The 17,041-nt window shown below is 39.0% G+C and overlaps 1 protein-coding gene across 2 annotated transcripts; it reads left to right on the forward strand.

Annotated features, from left to right (window-relative positions):
* Positions 1-7,480: 7,480 nt before the first annotated feature.
* On the forward strand, positions 7,481-13,884 carry hlx1 (H2.0-like homeo box 1 (Drosophila)). Of its 2 annotated transcripts, XM_022207337.2 has the most exons (4): positions 7,492-9,151; positions 10,054-10,239; positions 10,382-10,566; positions 12,563-13,884. In XM_022207337.2, exons 1-4 carry the CDS (start codon positions 8,707-8,709, stop codon positions 12,881-12,883), a joined length of 1,137 nt encoding a protein of 378 aa, XP_022063029.1. In that variant the 5' UTR covers positions 7,492-8,706; the 3' UTR covers positions 12,884-13,884. The 2 variants fall into 2 exon arrangements, with proteins under 2 accessions (XP_022063030.1, XP_022063029.1); XM_022207338.2 differs by lacking the exon at positions 10,054-10,239 and having other exon boundaries at positions 7,481-9,151.
* The last annotated feature ends 3,157 nt before the right edge of the window (positions 13,885-17,041 follow it).

A 17,041-nucleotide genomic window follows, 5' to 3' on the forward strand; every position in this document is an offset into this window, starting at 1 on the left:
TAAAGCTTTCCTAGCAGAATATTGAGTTTCGTGAGATTTTGTACATCACACATCGATAGTTTTAATTTTGTTGGGAGCTGTTGTATGTTTAAAATGGCTATGGCCTAAATGGGTTATGAGAATGGCACTAATGCAACTACAGCAAACCAACAAACAACATGCAAAGAAACCAGTCAGCTACATTTACCCACCATGCAGAGTTTTTTACTTGATCTAAAAGAAGACATTGCTTTATTTGACATAAAGAAAGTGTGGTGCAACAAACAGTATGAGCCATTTTGGCACAATAGCAAATCACACACATTTATTAATGTGGCCTACGTGGGAAATGTGTATAGCTCAGCCAAAGCCAACTGCAGAAAACACTCTGGGGAGAAATATTTATCTTTATACATTATTTCGATAGATGGATAGACAGACACCTTTGCACAAATTGCATCGCTGCTTTACTTTTGTCATTTTTAAAGAGGATCAAACTCAAGGGGAAGGCCTCTAAACCTTTGCTGGTGTTTGGATTTCTCCGCTGATGAATCGTATTTTTCCACTGCAGTGGTAAACATCAGCGGGTTCGTCTGACTTAGATGTGAAGTATAAAACCTCAGGCTTAGATGCTCTGTTCTGCATCAAACTGTTAGCCTTTAATGCATCCGTTGATAGATTGCTATAGGTCTTTTAAAATCCTTTATAAATGTCATTGTTTTGGCATATTTTTGAATGGTTGTTATGATCCAGATATTCATTGCAAAATCAAATCTCGAGCAAATTATTATTATCTTAGCATTAATTTCCCATTATCTGTGATATTTTTCTGTCTTTAATGACTATAAACTTTCAAATTGTTGCAGTACAGTTAATCAATTACTGGAATTAAATGCCTTTTATTATATTAAGAGCAATCTACATATTTGAACACTTAATCCTTCGATGCGTTTCTGCCACGGCTCGTGCTTCTCCCAGCATTGCTCCACAGTGCTGGAGAAGCAGCAGCAGGCGTAATGGTTTGTTATAATGACCTTTTGTGTGCGTCTTCCCCTGCGGTCGGCTGTTCAGCTCCGAACAGGCCAAATGTGATTTAACTGTGTGTACATTAGCACACTGAGGCTGTAGAGAGCCCCAACCTGAGCACAAGAGATGAATGTAATCGGTTTCAATGTAAACAGTTGGCTTTACTCAAAGGCACCGAGTCACCATCATGTTTAAAAGCTTCCATTAAAGCAGCCCCTTAGCTTGTTTACAGCCGAGAGCAGCCTCTGGTGAGTGTGATTAGTCTACCACTCCATGTCCAGCTAATGAGCCCTTAATGCATTCAGCTCCGACCACGTACAGCAAAGAGAGAAAAGGCTGCCTGCACCGCGATGTTAAACACTGGGATCAGTTGTCCTCTCTCGTTCTCTCACATGATCTGAATTCATTTTAAGGGTCAGTACAGAATTGGAGGACATTTGGGCTTCAAATGTTTTGAAAAATCAACCTCTTTTACAGTTTTCTGCTTCATGTTCATCAATGAAAGGTAATAAACTATCAAAGGTTTGATTGGCTCAACTGACACATCAATTGTACCATTCCTATTCCGTGTTTTATTTGTTGTTTGCTAACTCTGCTCTAATTATAGTAACAGGGGTGCTAATTCACAAAAATGCTAGCTTTTTCTCAGGAGCACAAGCTACATATTTAGCTAGCTGTTACTGCTGACCAAGAGGACAAACTTACTGTTGGGGAAAAGCAAGAAGGGTTTGTCTTTTCCTGATAATAGAGTGAGACGTTCAGTCAAGGCTGATGATGTTGTGAAAATAAGAAAAAACAGCTTTGCTCCAAACATTCTTTTGCAAAACTGTTTGATGATGTTCATCCCAGCGTTGCATTCACTGTTTTCTTCTTCTACCAGCCAAAAAGGGTTGTTGGGGGACACACTTCCATGCATAATAATTATTATTTTAAATATTATGTTGTTAAAAAAAATCTTCCTCCAGTTACACAAGACATCAGTGAAAAAACATAACACCAAAAATAGGAGATTTAAATTTCATTGAAACTGTTTTATTTGAGATTCAGTTTGGTCATCAGGGTGGCGGGACAAGAGGAAAATGGGATTTTAGGGGGGACTCCAGACTCTTTTGGCTTTTAAAAAAGATTTTTCAAACATTCTTTTGTCCTAGTTTTTATTTTAGATTTGATTTCGGGACAAGTACAGTTACACAACAACTGCATGTTTTAGTATTTTGTACATGGATTATTAGAAATTTGATGGATGGGACGTAAAATGTCTTCAAGTTCTAGAATGACCCATAGGCTGCTCCATCCCACATTAGACTGTGTTTAGATGATAAGTTAAAAATAACCTTGACTGCATAGAAAAAAGTAATTAAAGCACTGAAGCTTGCCCTTCATTTATCCATTTTAATAACTGTCACATTTAGACACAGTCTGAGAGTTTGTCTTTTCACTTGTTCCAAATAAATTAAGTTTCTTGTTGATGAATTATTTCCCGGGAAGGAAACTGTCCTCTAAAACATCAGAAAATAATTTTAAAAATAATGAATGTGATGTCTTAAAATGTTCTGGTTTTTTTTCCGCAAAACAGGAAAACACTAAAGGTAATAATTTTACAATAATATTAGAACAAAGGAAAGCAGCAAATCCTAGTGGCTGGAGATGATGCTCGGGAACTTAAAAATGAATTGATTATAAAAGTTCACTAGTTTTAACAACTTCTTTTGTTGCAGCTCTAGTCAAAGGGAAGACTACACTTGTTAAAAAAAACAGCATAGAAGGAAAGGGAGAACATTTAGTCACTGGGGGGAGCTACTTGTACATTCAAGGCCTTGACGTGCTCAATAAGGTTTTGCAGGATAACTGTGTTCTAATCTGTTTCTATCAGCCGTTGTGAGAAAACAGTGGGCTCTGTATTCAAAAATAAACCCGACATGTTTGGATATTTTAATGGTTGTGCATCAGCATAACACCCACAGCTAATTATTCATCTAATTATCTGTAATTGTTACGATTTATTGTATTGTTTGTAATACAGTGCAGTATTTAAGCAATGTCTTTTATTGTTTATAATTACTGTTGTTTGCTACTTTTAACTATATTTTGTCTTATTGTGCTCTTTTTTAAATGTATACAATTTAATTAATACTGCTGTTAAATAAAATGATGCACTCTGTATATCAAACTAAGTGTTTAAATCAACGGTCTACATTGTACACTGTAAAAAAAAATTTGTAAATTTTACCGTGAAAACTGTCAAACCATGACAGTAAAAATTTGTAAACTGTTGATCCAGTTCATATAACATGGAATCACCATTAAAAAAAAGTATTCTGAAGAAAAAAAGTGTTTTTTAAAAAATGTTTCTCTTGAAAAAATAATGCATTTCTCTACTCTTGCATTGTTATTTTATGGAAAAATGCAAATCAGTACTAAAATTTTTGAATTTATTTCTGGAAAGAATAAAATTGTTCACAGCTAGATGTACATATTGTGTTGATTTATTTAGGGTAAAAAAATTACAGTTTGTACAGGTCAAATTGATGTACTTTTATGTTAATATCAGACATCCATCCATCCATTCTTTATACACTGCTTTATCCTCACTAGGGTCGCATATGCTTTAATATGTATGATGGCTGAAACTGTGCCATAGCTTATAAAAAAACATGTATTAATTGTTATATGCACAAACTGTTCTGCTGATAATGAAAAAACGCTGTAATATTTATAACAGGCCACACAAACTTTATTTTATATATGGTATTTTCATGTAAATTTTCAAGCTTTTAAATTCTAAAACTTTTTTTTACGGTAAATGAAGCACATTTTTTAATCATAAAATCAACATTGTTAATACATTTCTTTACCATAAATAAAGAAAATGACAACATTCTAGCAACCACTGCTGCCCAAATTTTTACCATAAAATAACTTCTTTCTTTCTTTTTTTTTTTTTACAGTGTAGTTACTCTATAATTAGCTTTACTGCATTCTTGGCAACAATGAAAAGCAAAATGACACATGATGGATGGTTATACGAAAACATGTATACTGAGTGTTTGCTGCATGGTCAGTTTAACTTTTTGCTTGGACAGTTCATTTGGAATGCAGGCATTACAGTGTAAAAATTATTTGTTTTTTTCATGGTAAAATTCCTGCAGCTGTAGTTGCCAGAACACTACCAGAAAATTACATTTACGGTAAAAAAAAATGTATCTGCATTGTTGATTTTATGGTTGAAAAATGTGCTTCAATCCATAGTTTACTGTAAAAAAAATTAACCTTTAAGAACTTAAAATTTACATGAAAATACGGTACGAAATAAAATTTATGTAGCTTAATATGAATAGTACAGCACTTTTCCACTATTGGCACAACAGTTAATGTGTTTAACATTTAATATATATATATATTTTTTTTTAAAATCCTAGTTATAGTTGTTAGAAGTATTAAAGCATATGTCCGTTACTAACACAAAAGTATCAGTTTGACTGTTACAAACTGTATCTTTTTACATGAAATAAATGCAAAAATGTTACTTGTTGTACATATTAAGCATGTTTCCATTATCAGCACAACAGCACATACATGTAACTGTGAAATAAATGCAGTACCGATGTTACACATATTACGGCATTTTCCCATTAAAACCTGTCCAAGAATGAGGAAATGTATTTTTTCAAGAGGAAAAAATGTTTCAAAGTTGTCTCATGATTGCCTTATTTACGGTGATTCAGTGTCATAAACTGCACCAAACTGCTCTGGAGTCTGCAGAATTTTACGCCATGGTTTGACAGTTTTTCCACCCTAAAATTCACAAAGAAATTTTTACAGTGTACAGCGCAATTTTTAAGCAGTGTCTTTTATCATTTGTAGTTAGTGTTGTGTGCTACTTTCTAGTATATTTCATCGTATCATATTTTATTTTTTAAACTTACACAACTTAATTAAATCCTGGTGAGAAAGAAAATGAAGCTTTCTGTTTATCAAACTAGGGGTTGAATTAACTGAGGGTCTACACTATAATTAGCCTTAATACATTCCTGGCGACAATGAAAAGTAAATGACACATGATTAATGCATAATGGTTGTACAATAAAATATATACTGAGTATTGGATGGAGTTGCCAGAGGTTCCTTGTCCCTACAGGTGGGTGTCTGCACAGTGCTATAGGCAGGAGGTCTTATTGTTGTATATGGGATGTGTTCAGGGCCATATAATTGCAGCAGTCTTGTTTTAAGTTGACTCTTTTTCTCTCTCTCTCTCTCTGTATTCTCCATGGAAAGGATGGCAGCGTGCCGTACAGAAGGCTGTGTACAATGGCCCAGGTCCCATTAAATCTGCGAAGTTCCTTCCCGGGGCAAACATTGCCAGAAATAGTCATCTTAGCTTGAGCCTGGAGTCTGACGAGAGGGGAGCAATACGTTCCCTGCGTAATGACGGAAATCGGTTAATTATGTCCAGCAACGTGTGATCCAGCAGAGACACAGCCCGAGGTGCTCATTCTGCTTTCCATTCGTTTGATGGGGTTTCCTGAAAAACACACAACGAGCAATCAGTCACAAACAATAGGCTCCTTCACGTTAACCCTTCCATGCACGAGTGGTTGGATCCTCCACGCCTCCAGAAGTGGGCCAGAAATAAGAATCAGTGTGTTTTTATGCCATTTTGGTGAAGAAGAAGAATTTGCATTTGTGTTTGTATTTCGATTTCTGTCCACACAAGAATGATTTCATGTTGGAAATATGTTTATTTTTCACTCTAAAGCACATTTTGATGATGGAAAAAGAAGAATATTATACGGAACAGCATTCTGTGACATTTGTTGCTCCCAGTTTGTGCACTGCATCACCTCTATGCATGATATTATCAGTGATAAAGAGCTTGGGGTAGTCATAAAAATATTACAATTTCTTTAAAAATATAAAAGGTAACTGGGAATTTTTTAATGGAATACTAAAAAAACATATTTTGAGAAATAACCGGAATATTAAATGATCAAACCTTTTCATTACGACCTCACCGGGTCATTTGTTTTGACCCACTCGTGCGTCTAAGGGTTAAAATGCGGAGCACAATTACACGACTTTGATTTCATCCACAGGGAGCGCCCCGTAATGATTTCACGTTTTGTTTTCGTGTGCTTTTTAAAGCCCCAGTTGGCCTCAATGCAGTGCTTGTGCTGGCATTATAACAGAGCACCCACTGGTGTTTCAGATCACGAACACCTTCTCATGGGTCTTATGAAAAATGATCATATTTCTTCCACTTTTTTTGATAGATTTAGAAGCTTAAATTAAAACCGAGTGGTTCCTCTTCCTTTAATGTAAATTCTTCAATTGTAAAGTAATTAATGAGGCTGAATGACATGACTTGGATGAATCTTATACTTTAGCGCGTGGTGCATAACCTATGAAAGAGTGGAAAAACACGATCAGGAAATCCGCTGGCTGTGAAATGAGGAACACTGTATACCAGTGACGAAAATTCAGAGAAAGACAAATAAGATAAAATGATCCTTTAGTGAGAAATTGGCATTTTTACAGGAGCAATAAGGATGAAAAAGAAAATGAAGCATTAATATACTACGATAACAATAGAAAGTTGAAGATGCAGCAGTGCAAAAAAAAAAAAATGCTGTGCAGATTTTCTTATGGTCTGATGCTGATGATAGAAGTTTGTTGACATCAGCCTGATGCTGTTCAGTCTTACAGCAGATGAATAACCTGCAATAGCGCTTCTTCCCGCAGCATCTCAGCCTCAAATACTCACTTTAGACTTACAATAACTCCGGATTTTTTAGGACAGGTTCAAGTCCCACGTCCTCTCACGTCCAGTCCCTTAACCAAAGACAGGAGTCAGTAATCCCACCTGCCACCATCTGTACCGCCCCACGGAGGACTGGCTCGGGAAAAGGATTTAAAGGTAAATAATAACATCCAGCAGCGCTCTGGCAGAATAATTCAATTGTTACTTGATATTTATTGTATAATGTGTTTTAGAATTTTCAGCTCTGAACCGTAAAATAGTTGGAATATACATGTTTATTCTTGCTAACTCTGGATGCACAAATGGAAAGAGGTTTTTGCGCAAGAGTGGGAACAGAGAGTTGGATGCACCTCTCTCTGTTGTGTGGCATACATTTCATTCTCTGAACACAATTTCCGTTATTGCTTATCATTCGAAATGGACTAACAGAATATAAGTAAATGAAGCTCTCCACCCATTGCGTGGTGCAGTTTCTGCAGCGACAGACACCGTGCGTAAAGGCTGATTTCAGGCCTGTTTTCTTCAACGCTCACCCCTGAAAAGCTCATCAGCACCTGAAATAACTCGAGGCACGCTGCGCCTGCTCACATCCTCTTCCCTAGATTGTTTTGACTGCATGATGGAGGGTAAACGTTAAATGTCATTTCTAATTTTAACCCGGAAAAGTGTCACTCGAAAACATCATGATAGCAGGCAAGTCAGGGTCATCGGCCTTTCCGCCCGCATGAATCAAAACTAAATGAATGCGGACTTCAGAAGCCATTGTTTCAACACATGCGAGACAAACAGGCGATTTGAGGAAGGAGGAGGAGACCCAAACAGCATCAGGGCGAGACAGTAGCAAAGGAAAGATGGGAGTTCATTTTTATTTCACCGTTAAGACCAGCATGTGCGCTCACACTTCTAAACAATAAACTGCAGTTAAAGCTGGTATTATTATTACAGATGCTAAAATGTGTCGTTTCGGTCAACAGAGCCACTCGGTGATAAAAATCTTACTGGCCCTGGCCCAGTGTGTGAATCTTGAGGGGCCTTGCGGATGAAGTATCGCCTCTGAAGTTAATTGTGTTTTCGTTTTCGAGGGGAATAGATTTCCTCTGTTTATTATGAGCATGGGGACGGATTTGCGTCACTGTGCAACTTGCAGGTTGAGATAAAGTTGCACAAATATTGAAAAAGGGAAGTTCTAACAGTCATTATAAAGTCGTCGTCCTACCGCCCCCCCTTACTCCGGAAGAAATAAGGATTTCTGCTGTATCCTAAAATACTTAAACGGGTTCTATTTTAGGGCCATATCTAGCAAGCATATCCGCTCATTTAACGCGAATCACAGCCCATCAAAAACAGGATGAGTGTGCGCTAATAGAGACTCTCCTGAGCCCGAGGTTACAAGATTTCTACAGGTTCTTGGAAATGCCTTAATGTTTCTGTTTGGTTTCCCTTTATTTTTGTATTTAAACCTGACAGATCAAAGAGTTTCTCGCCAATTGTGGCCAATTGTTCACCAATTTCCAAAAGGAAGAATCGTAAATAGCGTCAACTCATGCGTAAAGATGGTTTCGTGTGCGGCCATACGGGTGAAAATGAGGTTCTCTTTAAGTCATCAATCCATCATCTCAAGATTAAATTTGTTCCAAAGTGTCCTGGTTATGCGTGTGTGAGAGAGATCCTATGTTACACATCACCTTCATTTGCAGGGTGTGATGTGAGCAAATGCGAAACATCCATTGGCTCAGAAAGTAACCAATCAGTGTCAGCGGAGGAACTTCGGAGCGGAGCTGCAGGGTTTGGATTTCAGAGTTAGGCGATTTTGGCACTTAGATAAAGAGGACGGTCATCTGTCCTCCTAAACCGCTGCGCCGTGTTTTTTACATGCCTGTCCGTTTATACACCTCTCTGAGAAACAATACGACGCGCATTAGAGGCTGGCTACGCGGAAAAAGATGTACACGGCTGGGCTCAACCCGTTTTACGCATCAAATTTTAGCCTCTGGTCTGCGTACTGCGCTGGAGGCTTCGCTGTGGATACAATGAAAAAACCCTCGTTTTGCATCGCCGACATTTTGCAGGCTGGAGATGCGGAGAACATCCAGGGATCGTCGGCCCTCATGGTGCACATGGGACACCACCACCGCGCTCAGCAGGCGCACTCCGGCGGCTCTCCGCTGCGCCCGTCTCCCGTGGCTCCAGAGCCGTCAGTGTACGGTGCCAGGATGAGCCCTGCGTCTCCGTACCACAGACACGGACTACAGCTCACTTCATTCTCCAGGACGGCATTTAACTCCCAACAGGCGCCTCCGCCTTCAAGCAAAGACCTCAAGTTTGGAATTGATCGGATATTGTCGACAGACTTTGAACCAAAATGCAAAGAGAAATCGTCGCTAAGAGGTGAGCGGAGACATTTTATTACATAAACATTCCTCTCTAAAATATGTGGTGTTTATGGGGAAACTTTATGTCGTACCAGCGACAAGTAAAGCACTAAACAGGGATGTGGTTTATATCTTTAACAGATTATACACTCGCGTTCAAAAGTATGGGGTCACCCAGATGTTATCCATGAAAACTCACACTTTTATTCATGTGCTCACATAACTCCACAAAGATTTTCTAATCATTAATCTTTCAACACCAGTAGCGAACACAGTGTAGCATTAGAACACAGGAGTGATGGTTGCTGGAAATGGGCCTCTGTACTTCTGTATAGATATTCCATTAAAAATCAGCCATTTCCAGCTAGAATAGTCATTTACCACATTAACTATGTCTGGACTGTATTTATGATTCATTTAATGTTAACTTCATTGGAAAAAACTGCCTCTCTTTCAATAAAGAATATTTCTAAGTGGCCCCAGACTTTTGAACGGCAGTGTATTTTATCTCTCAAAGTACTCGAGGACAAGACAAGCTCATGCCCAAAGTTCAGTACTTGAAAGCAACAACCCAGAAGCAACTAATAACCTTGCACTTTGCAATCAGTTAGTCTCTGCACTGACAGACTTGTTCCAGGAGTAGTTACACCACAAATAGTCTCCTCTTGTGCGTTATCCTCTCCTCCCTTGTACCCTAACAAGAGGTCAGAGGTCACTATCGGCTACAAACAGCAGCAACGCAGCTGGAAGTTTGTTCAGAGCAGCCTGTACATTTAAAGCAGCTTCCCTCTCACTCTTCTTGAGACTATCTCTGCCCCTTAGAAAGTGGAGTCAGTTGTGGTCTTCTTGCAGGTTGCCTGTGTGTCGCTGCGATAACTCTTTGCTGACTCAAGCCCATCATCTCTCGCTTTGAAACAGATCTCACATCCATCGTTAGCTCGAACCGTCAGTCAGGCATCCACGTCCCCATTCAGCCTCCGGCCAGCCAGTACTTCTCCTCCATAGACCCGGGGATGAGCGACGCGTCCGCCATGATGAGTTCACTAGGCAGCAGCAGCAGCAGCAGACAATCAGGCCAGCATCAGTTTCAGGACACCTTCCCAGGTAGACATCACATGTAGGACTGTAGCAGACGGGAGATGGCCTGTCAGGTCTCTGGCTTCAGGTGTGAGACCCCTGCAGTGAATGTCCCTCTGATTATTGAGCCGTCTTTGCTTGAACTTGGTGTGCTCCTCCTGTCTTTTAGGTCCGTATGCCGTCCTCACAAAAGACACAATGCCTCAGACGTACAAGAGGAAAAGGTCGTGGTCGAGAGCAGTGTTCTCAAACCTGCAGAGAAAAGGACTGGAGAAGAGATTTGAAATACAGAAGTATGTCACCAAGCCAGACCGAAAACAGCTGGCTGCCATGCTGGGGCTAACAGACGCTCAGGTAAGATGCAGGATTGACTCACATGGATTTGGACAAAGGGTGTTTGTTTATTTGTTTGTTTTGCAGAATAAACAAATTCGTTTATCTCTGGACCCTAAGCTGATTGGGATGCGTGAATTTCCTCAGCAACCCATTAAAAACGGGTCCATGTTAGTGATTGATGATGCATATTTATGGAGTTGGTGTAATTAGTGACTTTATTTATTTTTGGAATAACTTTATTTACATAGCACCCTGAAGAACAGCATCCACAAGGTGCTTTGACAGTTAAAACAGACAGTCAAGCAATAAAAACAAATCGTAGAAATGATTGTAAGTTACATGAATAATTAGCTAGATTAGCACGCATATCAAACAGGAGGCAGTTTAACAATTAAAGAATCAGATGGAGGGTTAAAAGCCAGAAATTAAAAATAAAAAAAAAATTAGAGAATTAAAGAAATAGAAGATGACATCACACCAAAGAACTAAAATTTATTTAGCCCCTTTACAAATGTATTGCACGATAAAACTGTAACTGTAGTATCCACTGTATGCAGTGTGTAGGTGTTTTCTTTGAATGTACACACACACACACACACACACACACACACACACACACACACTGACATTGTGAACTTATTTAGCCCCGTAAAAAAAATGTCCCCGCCAACAACACTATATCAAATTTGGATTTTTTTTCTTCTCATTTTTTCTTTGTTGCACTGAATACCATTTTCTATGCTCTGTTCACTCTTAATTATCAAGACGACGCGCCAGATCTAAATGCCGCCATCTTCCATCTTCACTAGTTTTGGTTTTCACTGTTTGTTGAACAGTCAGCCCTGTGTTGCTAAACTCTGTCCTCCTCTACCGAAGACGTGAAGTGAAAATGAATGTGTGTTGTGTTCGGGTTTCTAATCTTCAAAATTTAAGAAAACACAAACCATAATATTTTTTTTTTATTGCCACCAGCCTGCTTGATCCTTTTAGGTTTATAGATTCAGCCGGGATAAAAAAAAAAAAAACCTGAAATGTGACAATAATAATGAACAGGCTGTCATCCAGGCCTTTCTTTATGCAGGTAGCGTCATGCTTAGAGGCATCCCCATACCATGAAATAAAATGGAAACAAACCTCTTATTTCACGACTATCTGCGATGTAAGCCACATTTGAAAAGATTTTACTCCAGGTTAGCAACTTAGTTCTTGTCATCTGCTACATTCTTTATTTTTTTTGTGCAGTATTTGGGCATGTTGTGTTCTGTCTCAGCTTGAACTAGGCCTCACCCGCAAAAGCAATATCACCAGGACCTACTGGGTGATATAAAATACTCCTGACCACAGGTTTGCCTTGAAGTATGTGCAAGGAGTGTTGAGCAAAAAAAAAAGTAAGTCAGATAAAAGAATAGCCATGACTTATACTTTTAAAAAGTACAATATAAGATGGCAAACATCCCACTTGTGTATCTGTAACTGCACAAGCAGTCAAATCCCCAAAAAGAGCCTGTAAGAGATGAGCTCATATTTAAAAAAAAAAAAAAAACTTAAAATCATAGACTTACAAAGGAAAACTATATTAAAGTGTCCAAATTCTTAATTTCAAATCAGAAAAATCAGCCTTAATAGATCAAAAATATCACACAGGACTGAGTTGGATAATACACCCAAAATTTTATAAAGCAGGGCTAGTTGAGGAAATACTGCTAGTAATAAAAAATAGAACCAAGAAAACCTCATTCAGCCTTCCATAGGTTTTCTATTAAGCTAGATCCACCTGGTGTATGAATGTCTACAAGGAAAACACCCACAAGTTCACAGCAAATATTCCAAAGATGTATTTAAGTGGACTTTATGCACATATTTTCTACAACAAATCCTGTCTCATGCATAAGATGTTGTTCAAATTGATGTGGAAAGGTAGGGAATATTTCCAGGACTGTGAAAAAAAAAGATGCAGCTAAATGTTGCTGTTGTTTCGATGAAGTCTGAACGCTGCCTGGGTGTTTGTTTCCAGGTAAAGGTGTGGTTCCAGAACAGGCGCATGAAGTGGAGACACTCCAAGGAGGCCCAGGCTCAGAAAGACAAGGAGAAGGACGACAAGTCGGAGAAAAGCCTGTGCGAGTCCGGCGGCAGGGATCCCAAAGAGCCCACCGAGTCTGATGAGTGCGAGAGCGAGGGCAGGAGCGAGTGCGAGTCGGACGAGGCTCCGGAGGAAACGGCTCACGGACACTTGGACGCTTCTGAGCACAACAAGACGAGCGTGATCATGAGCGGGAGCGGCGCGGAGGCAGCGGCCGCGGACACGGACACGGCGGCCTCCCAGGAGCAAATATAGAGGCTGCCCGGGGGGGAAAAAAAAGAACGAGTCTGTTATTTTTGACAGAAAAACGACGGTGATGTCTGGACACACGTGCAGAGGCAGTGTGAGTTCACTGAACAATAAGCTGCAGCGACACAACACGCTCCTTTAACCCTTAGATGCACCAGTGGTCGGACTTTCTGTCATAAGTGGGTCAAAAATAAGAACCAGTGAAGCTTTTATGCCATTTTTTTTTTGTCATTTTGGTGAAGAAGAATAATTTATGTTGCTGTGTTGTATTATATTTTGGTCCACATGCGACTGATTAAATATGTGAAATATGTTTATTTTTCACTTTATAGCACATTTTGATGATTGGAAAAGAAGGATATGATACAGAGCAGCAGTAGAAGAATGCAAGTGTCCGTTGTGTTGACATTTTTCCACTCTTTTCCTCCAAGTTTGTGCACTTCATCACCTCTTGTGGGATGTTGTCAGTGATTTTTATTTTTTTTAAAAGCTCGGGGTAGTAATAAAAATATTCTTTAAATGCATAAAGGGTAGCTTAAAAATTTAAATGGAATGACATAATTGTATCAGAAACTGGAAAATGAAATGATAAAAAACACTTTTCATGACAAAGATATAGCACTCCTGCATCTAAGGGGGGGATGAAGACGCTGTTTTATGTGTTCATTACAGCACATGGGCCAGAATGAGGAAACCACTGATTATTTAATTTAAAAGACCAACTCGCGGCCTTCTCCACTGTCCACCGACCTACTGTCGTTTTTCTATGGAGAACTCCGGTGTGCATCACGTTTTCCTCATCCGAAGGAAACATGCGGTTGTGAATTTTGAAGGTTTTGAACCACTCGCTTCACGTTAGAAATGAAATCACGGCAGTGCTCATGACGGCAGTGTTTTATTCTGTTTTGTTTTTGTTTTTTTGTGGCTTTTGATGTATAGTTGTGCTATTTTGTTAATAATAATTTGCACTGAAAATGTTGTAAATAAAATGTTTTCTTACTTTGAAAGTCGTATTTTTCATTACGTTCGCAGTAAAAGCCGACAAATTGAAAAGAAGAGCAGCACCTGAGCTTGAATTTAAAGGAGAATAACACTCAAAAAAATGAAGAACAACAGACAGGTGATAATAGCTGCTGTTTAATATGTTGCTTTATTTAATGAGTAGCAAATAAAGAATTCTAAATGAATACAGACAGCACAGTGAACATACAGGCATGCGTGCATCAGGCTTTCTAATAAAAAGAGGATGGTTGTTGATCGTATTACATGCAACATTTGGCAACAAATGTCCGTCTTCTTTTTCCTTTTTTTCTTTTTAACTTGGATGGTCATCACACATCTCTGTGATAAATGCAGAAACCCTCAGACCTCCTCCTGTAATGCTCCTCTGTGAACTAAGGCTCTCCTCAAGACGCCGCGGCTCTGGCAGCGCGAAACAAGAGGGTAATTTATAGTTTGTATACATTTACTGGCTCCAGCAAGCAGTGACGACCCGGAGGAGTATATTTTATGCACCCAGACACAGATACGATCAACATCTCCTCCGTTTACAGAGCTCACTCTAAACCTCCACCTGCAGTCACTTTTCCAGGGGTTAACATTCTGCAGAGCTGCTCTTTTTTTTTTTTTAAATGTTCACAGAAGAGGACAGCACGGTGTTGAAATGTCATTTCTTAATCGGCCTTATCACGATGGTTAGCCATGACTGCTTAGAATTTAAAGGATATTGTCGCAATACACACGAGCTCCATGTGCAGCACAATTAAATCAGATTAAGAATGTTTAATGGCATGATGTCATGACACACTCCCCCCTTTTACATGTCTAATAAGTGTACTTGTGTCTGTGAGAGTAAGTATATTTCACAAGACTCCCATAAATCTAGAAAGGACACCTCCTCAGCTATTCATTATTCTTCAAGTGTTCTCACCTGAATAATTGGATGGGTCTTAACATTCATTTCAATGTAGTCATTGTCAAGTATTTTGCAGCAAAAATTGTTGACAGAAAGCCGGCAATGATTTTTTATAAATGAATAATTCTAATGTCCATTTATCTGTAGCACCCAAAGAGGTTTGTTGATGGAAAAATAAGCCCAAAGGAGCTTCATGGGAAAGCAAGCTTGGTGTGTGATAAAAAGAAATAACCATTATGTTGTTTTAGAACGTTTCCTAGCAGTCTAACGCTGTCAGCAATATCACATCCAATTTCTTTTAAAATAATAAATCCTGTCTAATTCTATTTTCTCTCCATGTTACATCCCGGCATGGAAATCCAAGTGCTGTAATGCTGGTTTAAAGTTTTTCTATATTGTTTTTTTAAATTTTTTTTTTAATGGACCCAGTAGCAGTCAAAGATTGCCTGCAAATCCTACCTTGACGTAACTTTTTAACTCAACTAATGACATGATCTCAGTTGTATCGCTGTCTCTCACTGTTGATCAGTGACGTATGTGCATACATCTAAATACATTTATATTCCGGTACTGTACAATTTTGACTTGTGCTATTCTTGAGTATTTTCACATTATGCCACTTTATAGTCGTGCGCTACTACTTTTTATGAGTTGCTTTGTAGATTCTGGGTATGACTTCAACACTGGAAGCTGTAAAATGATATAAGGAACACTATTCTGAAATGTGGTGTTCTGTGTAAAGGTGTGTTTTGATGCTAACACTTCAGTAAAGTAAGACTTTTAATGCAAGATTTCCACTTTAACAGAGTATTTTTAAGCTGCTGTGTTATTACTTTGATTAGCATTAAGGATATGAGTGCCTCTTTCACTGCTGCAACTTTCACTTAAGTTTATGGAGTTTAATTTGAGAAGAGTGTGAAATAAACAACTATTTTAGAACATCACAGAAAGAAGAAGAAACTCTACATGATCAGCTGTCCTCTATACTGTTTTGGCATTCCAGTATGTAGAAATTCATGTATATTATAATGTGTTTCAATTTGTTTTGTGATTGTCGGAAAGTGCAGTTCTTGATTGCACTTTACACTGCTGCTTTTTTGACACTAACACCTCGTTTAAATATCTTGTGAGTGGAAAAAACTTGATATAAAGTCATGCTGGGATGTAAAATGAATCCCCGGTCCTTTAGATTGCATTATATCTCAGTGAGGCGTCCTGGAGCTCTTTGCTATTTGTTGTCATGTTAGCAACAACATCACAGTGACCCAACCAGAAACCCGACCGACTGCAAACTTTGTCTACTATGGGGTCCACTTTTCTCACCACCGGAAAGAGGACTGACCCCTTGAGGGCCGCAGTTTTTCCGTTTTAACTTAGCATCTTGAATTTCACTTTTTCATTTCCCCCCCTTCTGCCTGGCCGTACTGTATACCTGCCGTCTTTTGTTTCTCTCCCATGCAGCAGATATTTTACGATTCAATCCAGAACAGCCTCTCATAAACTCACTTGGCACGAGGTGGTTAAGGAGTAAGATGGCAGCTTTTCTTAATTGTCACTCTTAATTTATGCTGGACGTGAAGTCGTCCGAGTTAGCCAGTTTCCATGGAAGGCAGTAAAAGCCTGAAGCACTTTATCAACCTAATATTAAGTGTTAACTGCTTACGTATTTAATATTGGATGGGCTGGGTCTTGAATTATGCTCGAGAAGCTATAAACTACGCCAGTATTTGCAAATGTACAATAACAATAACAATCCAAACGCTTAACATAACACTGAAGGGCCTTGATTTGTGAACTGCCCTAAGAATTTATGAGAAGATAGGAGCAAGTCCATCTGGCCTGTATTTCATGTCAGCCTTTCCGCCTCCGTTAAAAGCTGTCCTATACGTCCCTTATGGCAACTCAGGACAGGGCAATCTATAAAACAAACTAGCCTCACAGATTTCACTAATACTTAATATATTTGAAAAAGTAACTGCTAAAACAAATGACCTCAGTGAGTGCAGACGAGGGGGCTTTCTGTCTGCAGTTGTTCGGGGATTAATGTGATTAAAAGCTGTGATGTCTCAAGTGCTTTGAGGCATTATCTGTGAGGTTGTTTGATTGGTCGATGGAGGTTTCTTCTCCGCCGCTGTAATGCGTTAAAGCAGGCCTCAGAACCCTTGGGCCTGCCCGGAGGAAAGACAGGTAACAAAGCAGCACTGAAACTCGGCAAGTGTTTGGGAAACTGCAGCTGAGGAAAGCGGCGT

Source organism: Acanthochromis polyacanthus, chromosome 16 (assembly GCF_021347895.1).
Source record: "Acanthochromis polyacanthus isolate Apoly-LR-REF ecotype Palm Island chromosome 16, KAUST_Apoly_ChrSc, whole genome shotgun sequence".
Classification (NCBI taxonomy): domain Eukaryota; kingdom Metazoa; phylum Chordata; class Actinopteri; family Pomacentridae; genus Acanthochromis; species Acanthochromis polyacanthus.

Bases quoted from the DNA above. Each gene is read 5' to 3' on its own strand.
- hlx1 (XM_022207337.2), top strand. From the start codon at position 8,707: ATGTACACGGCTGGGCTCAACCCGTTTTACGCATCAAATTTTAGCCTC. The intron at 9,152-10,053 runs GTGAGCGGAGAC...GCTTTGAAACAG, and splicing joins AGAGAAATCGTCGCTAAGAG to ATCTCACATCCATCGTTAGC. The intron at 10,567-12,562 runs GTAAGATGCAGG...GTTTGTTTCCAG, and splicing joins TGGGGCTAACAGACGCTCAG to GTAAAGGTGTGGTTCCAGAA.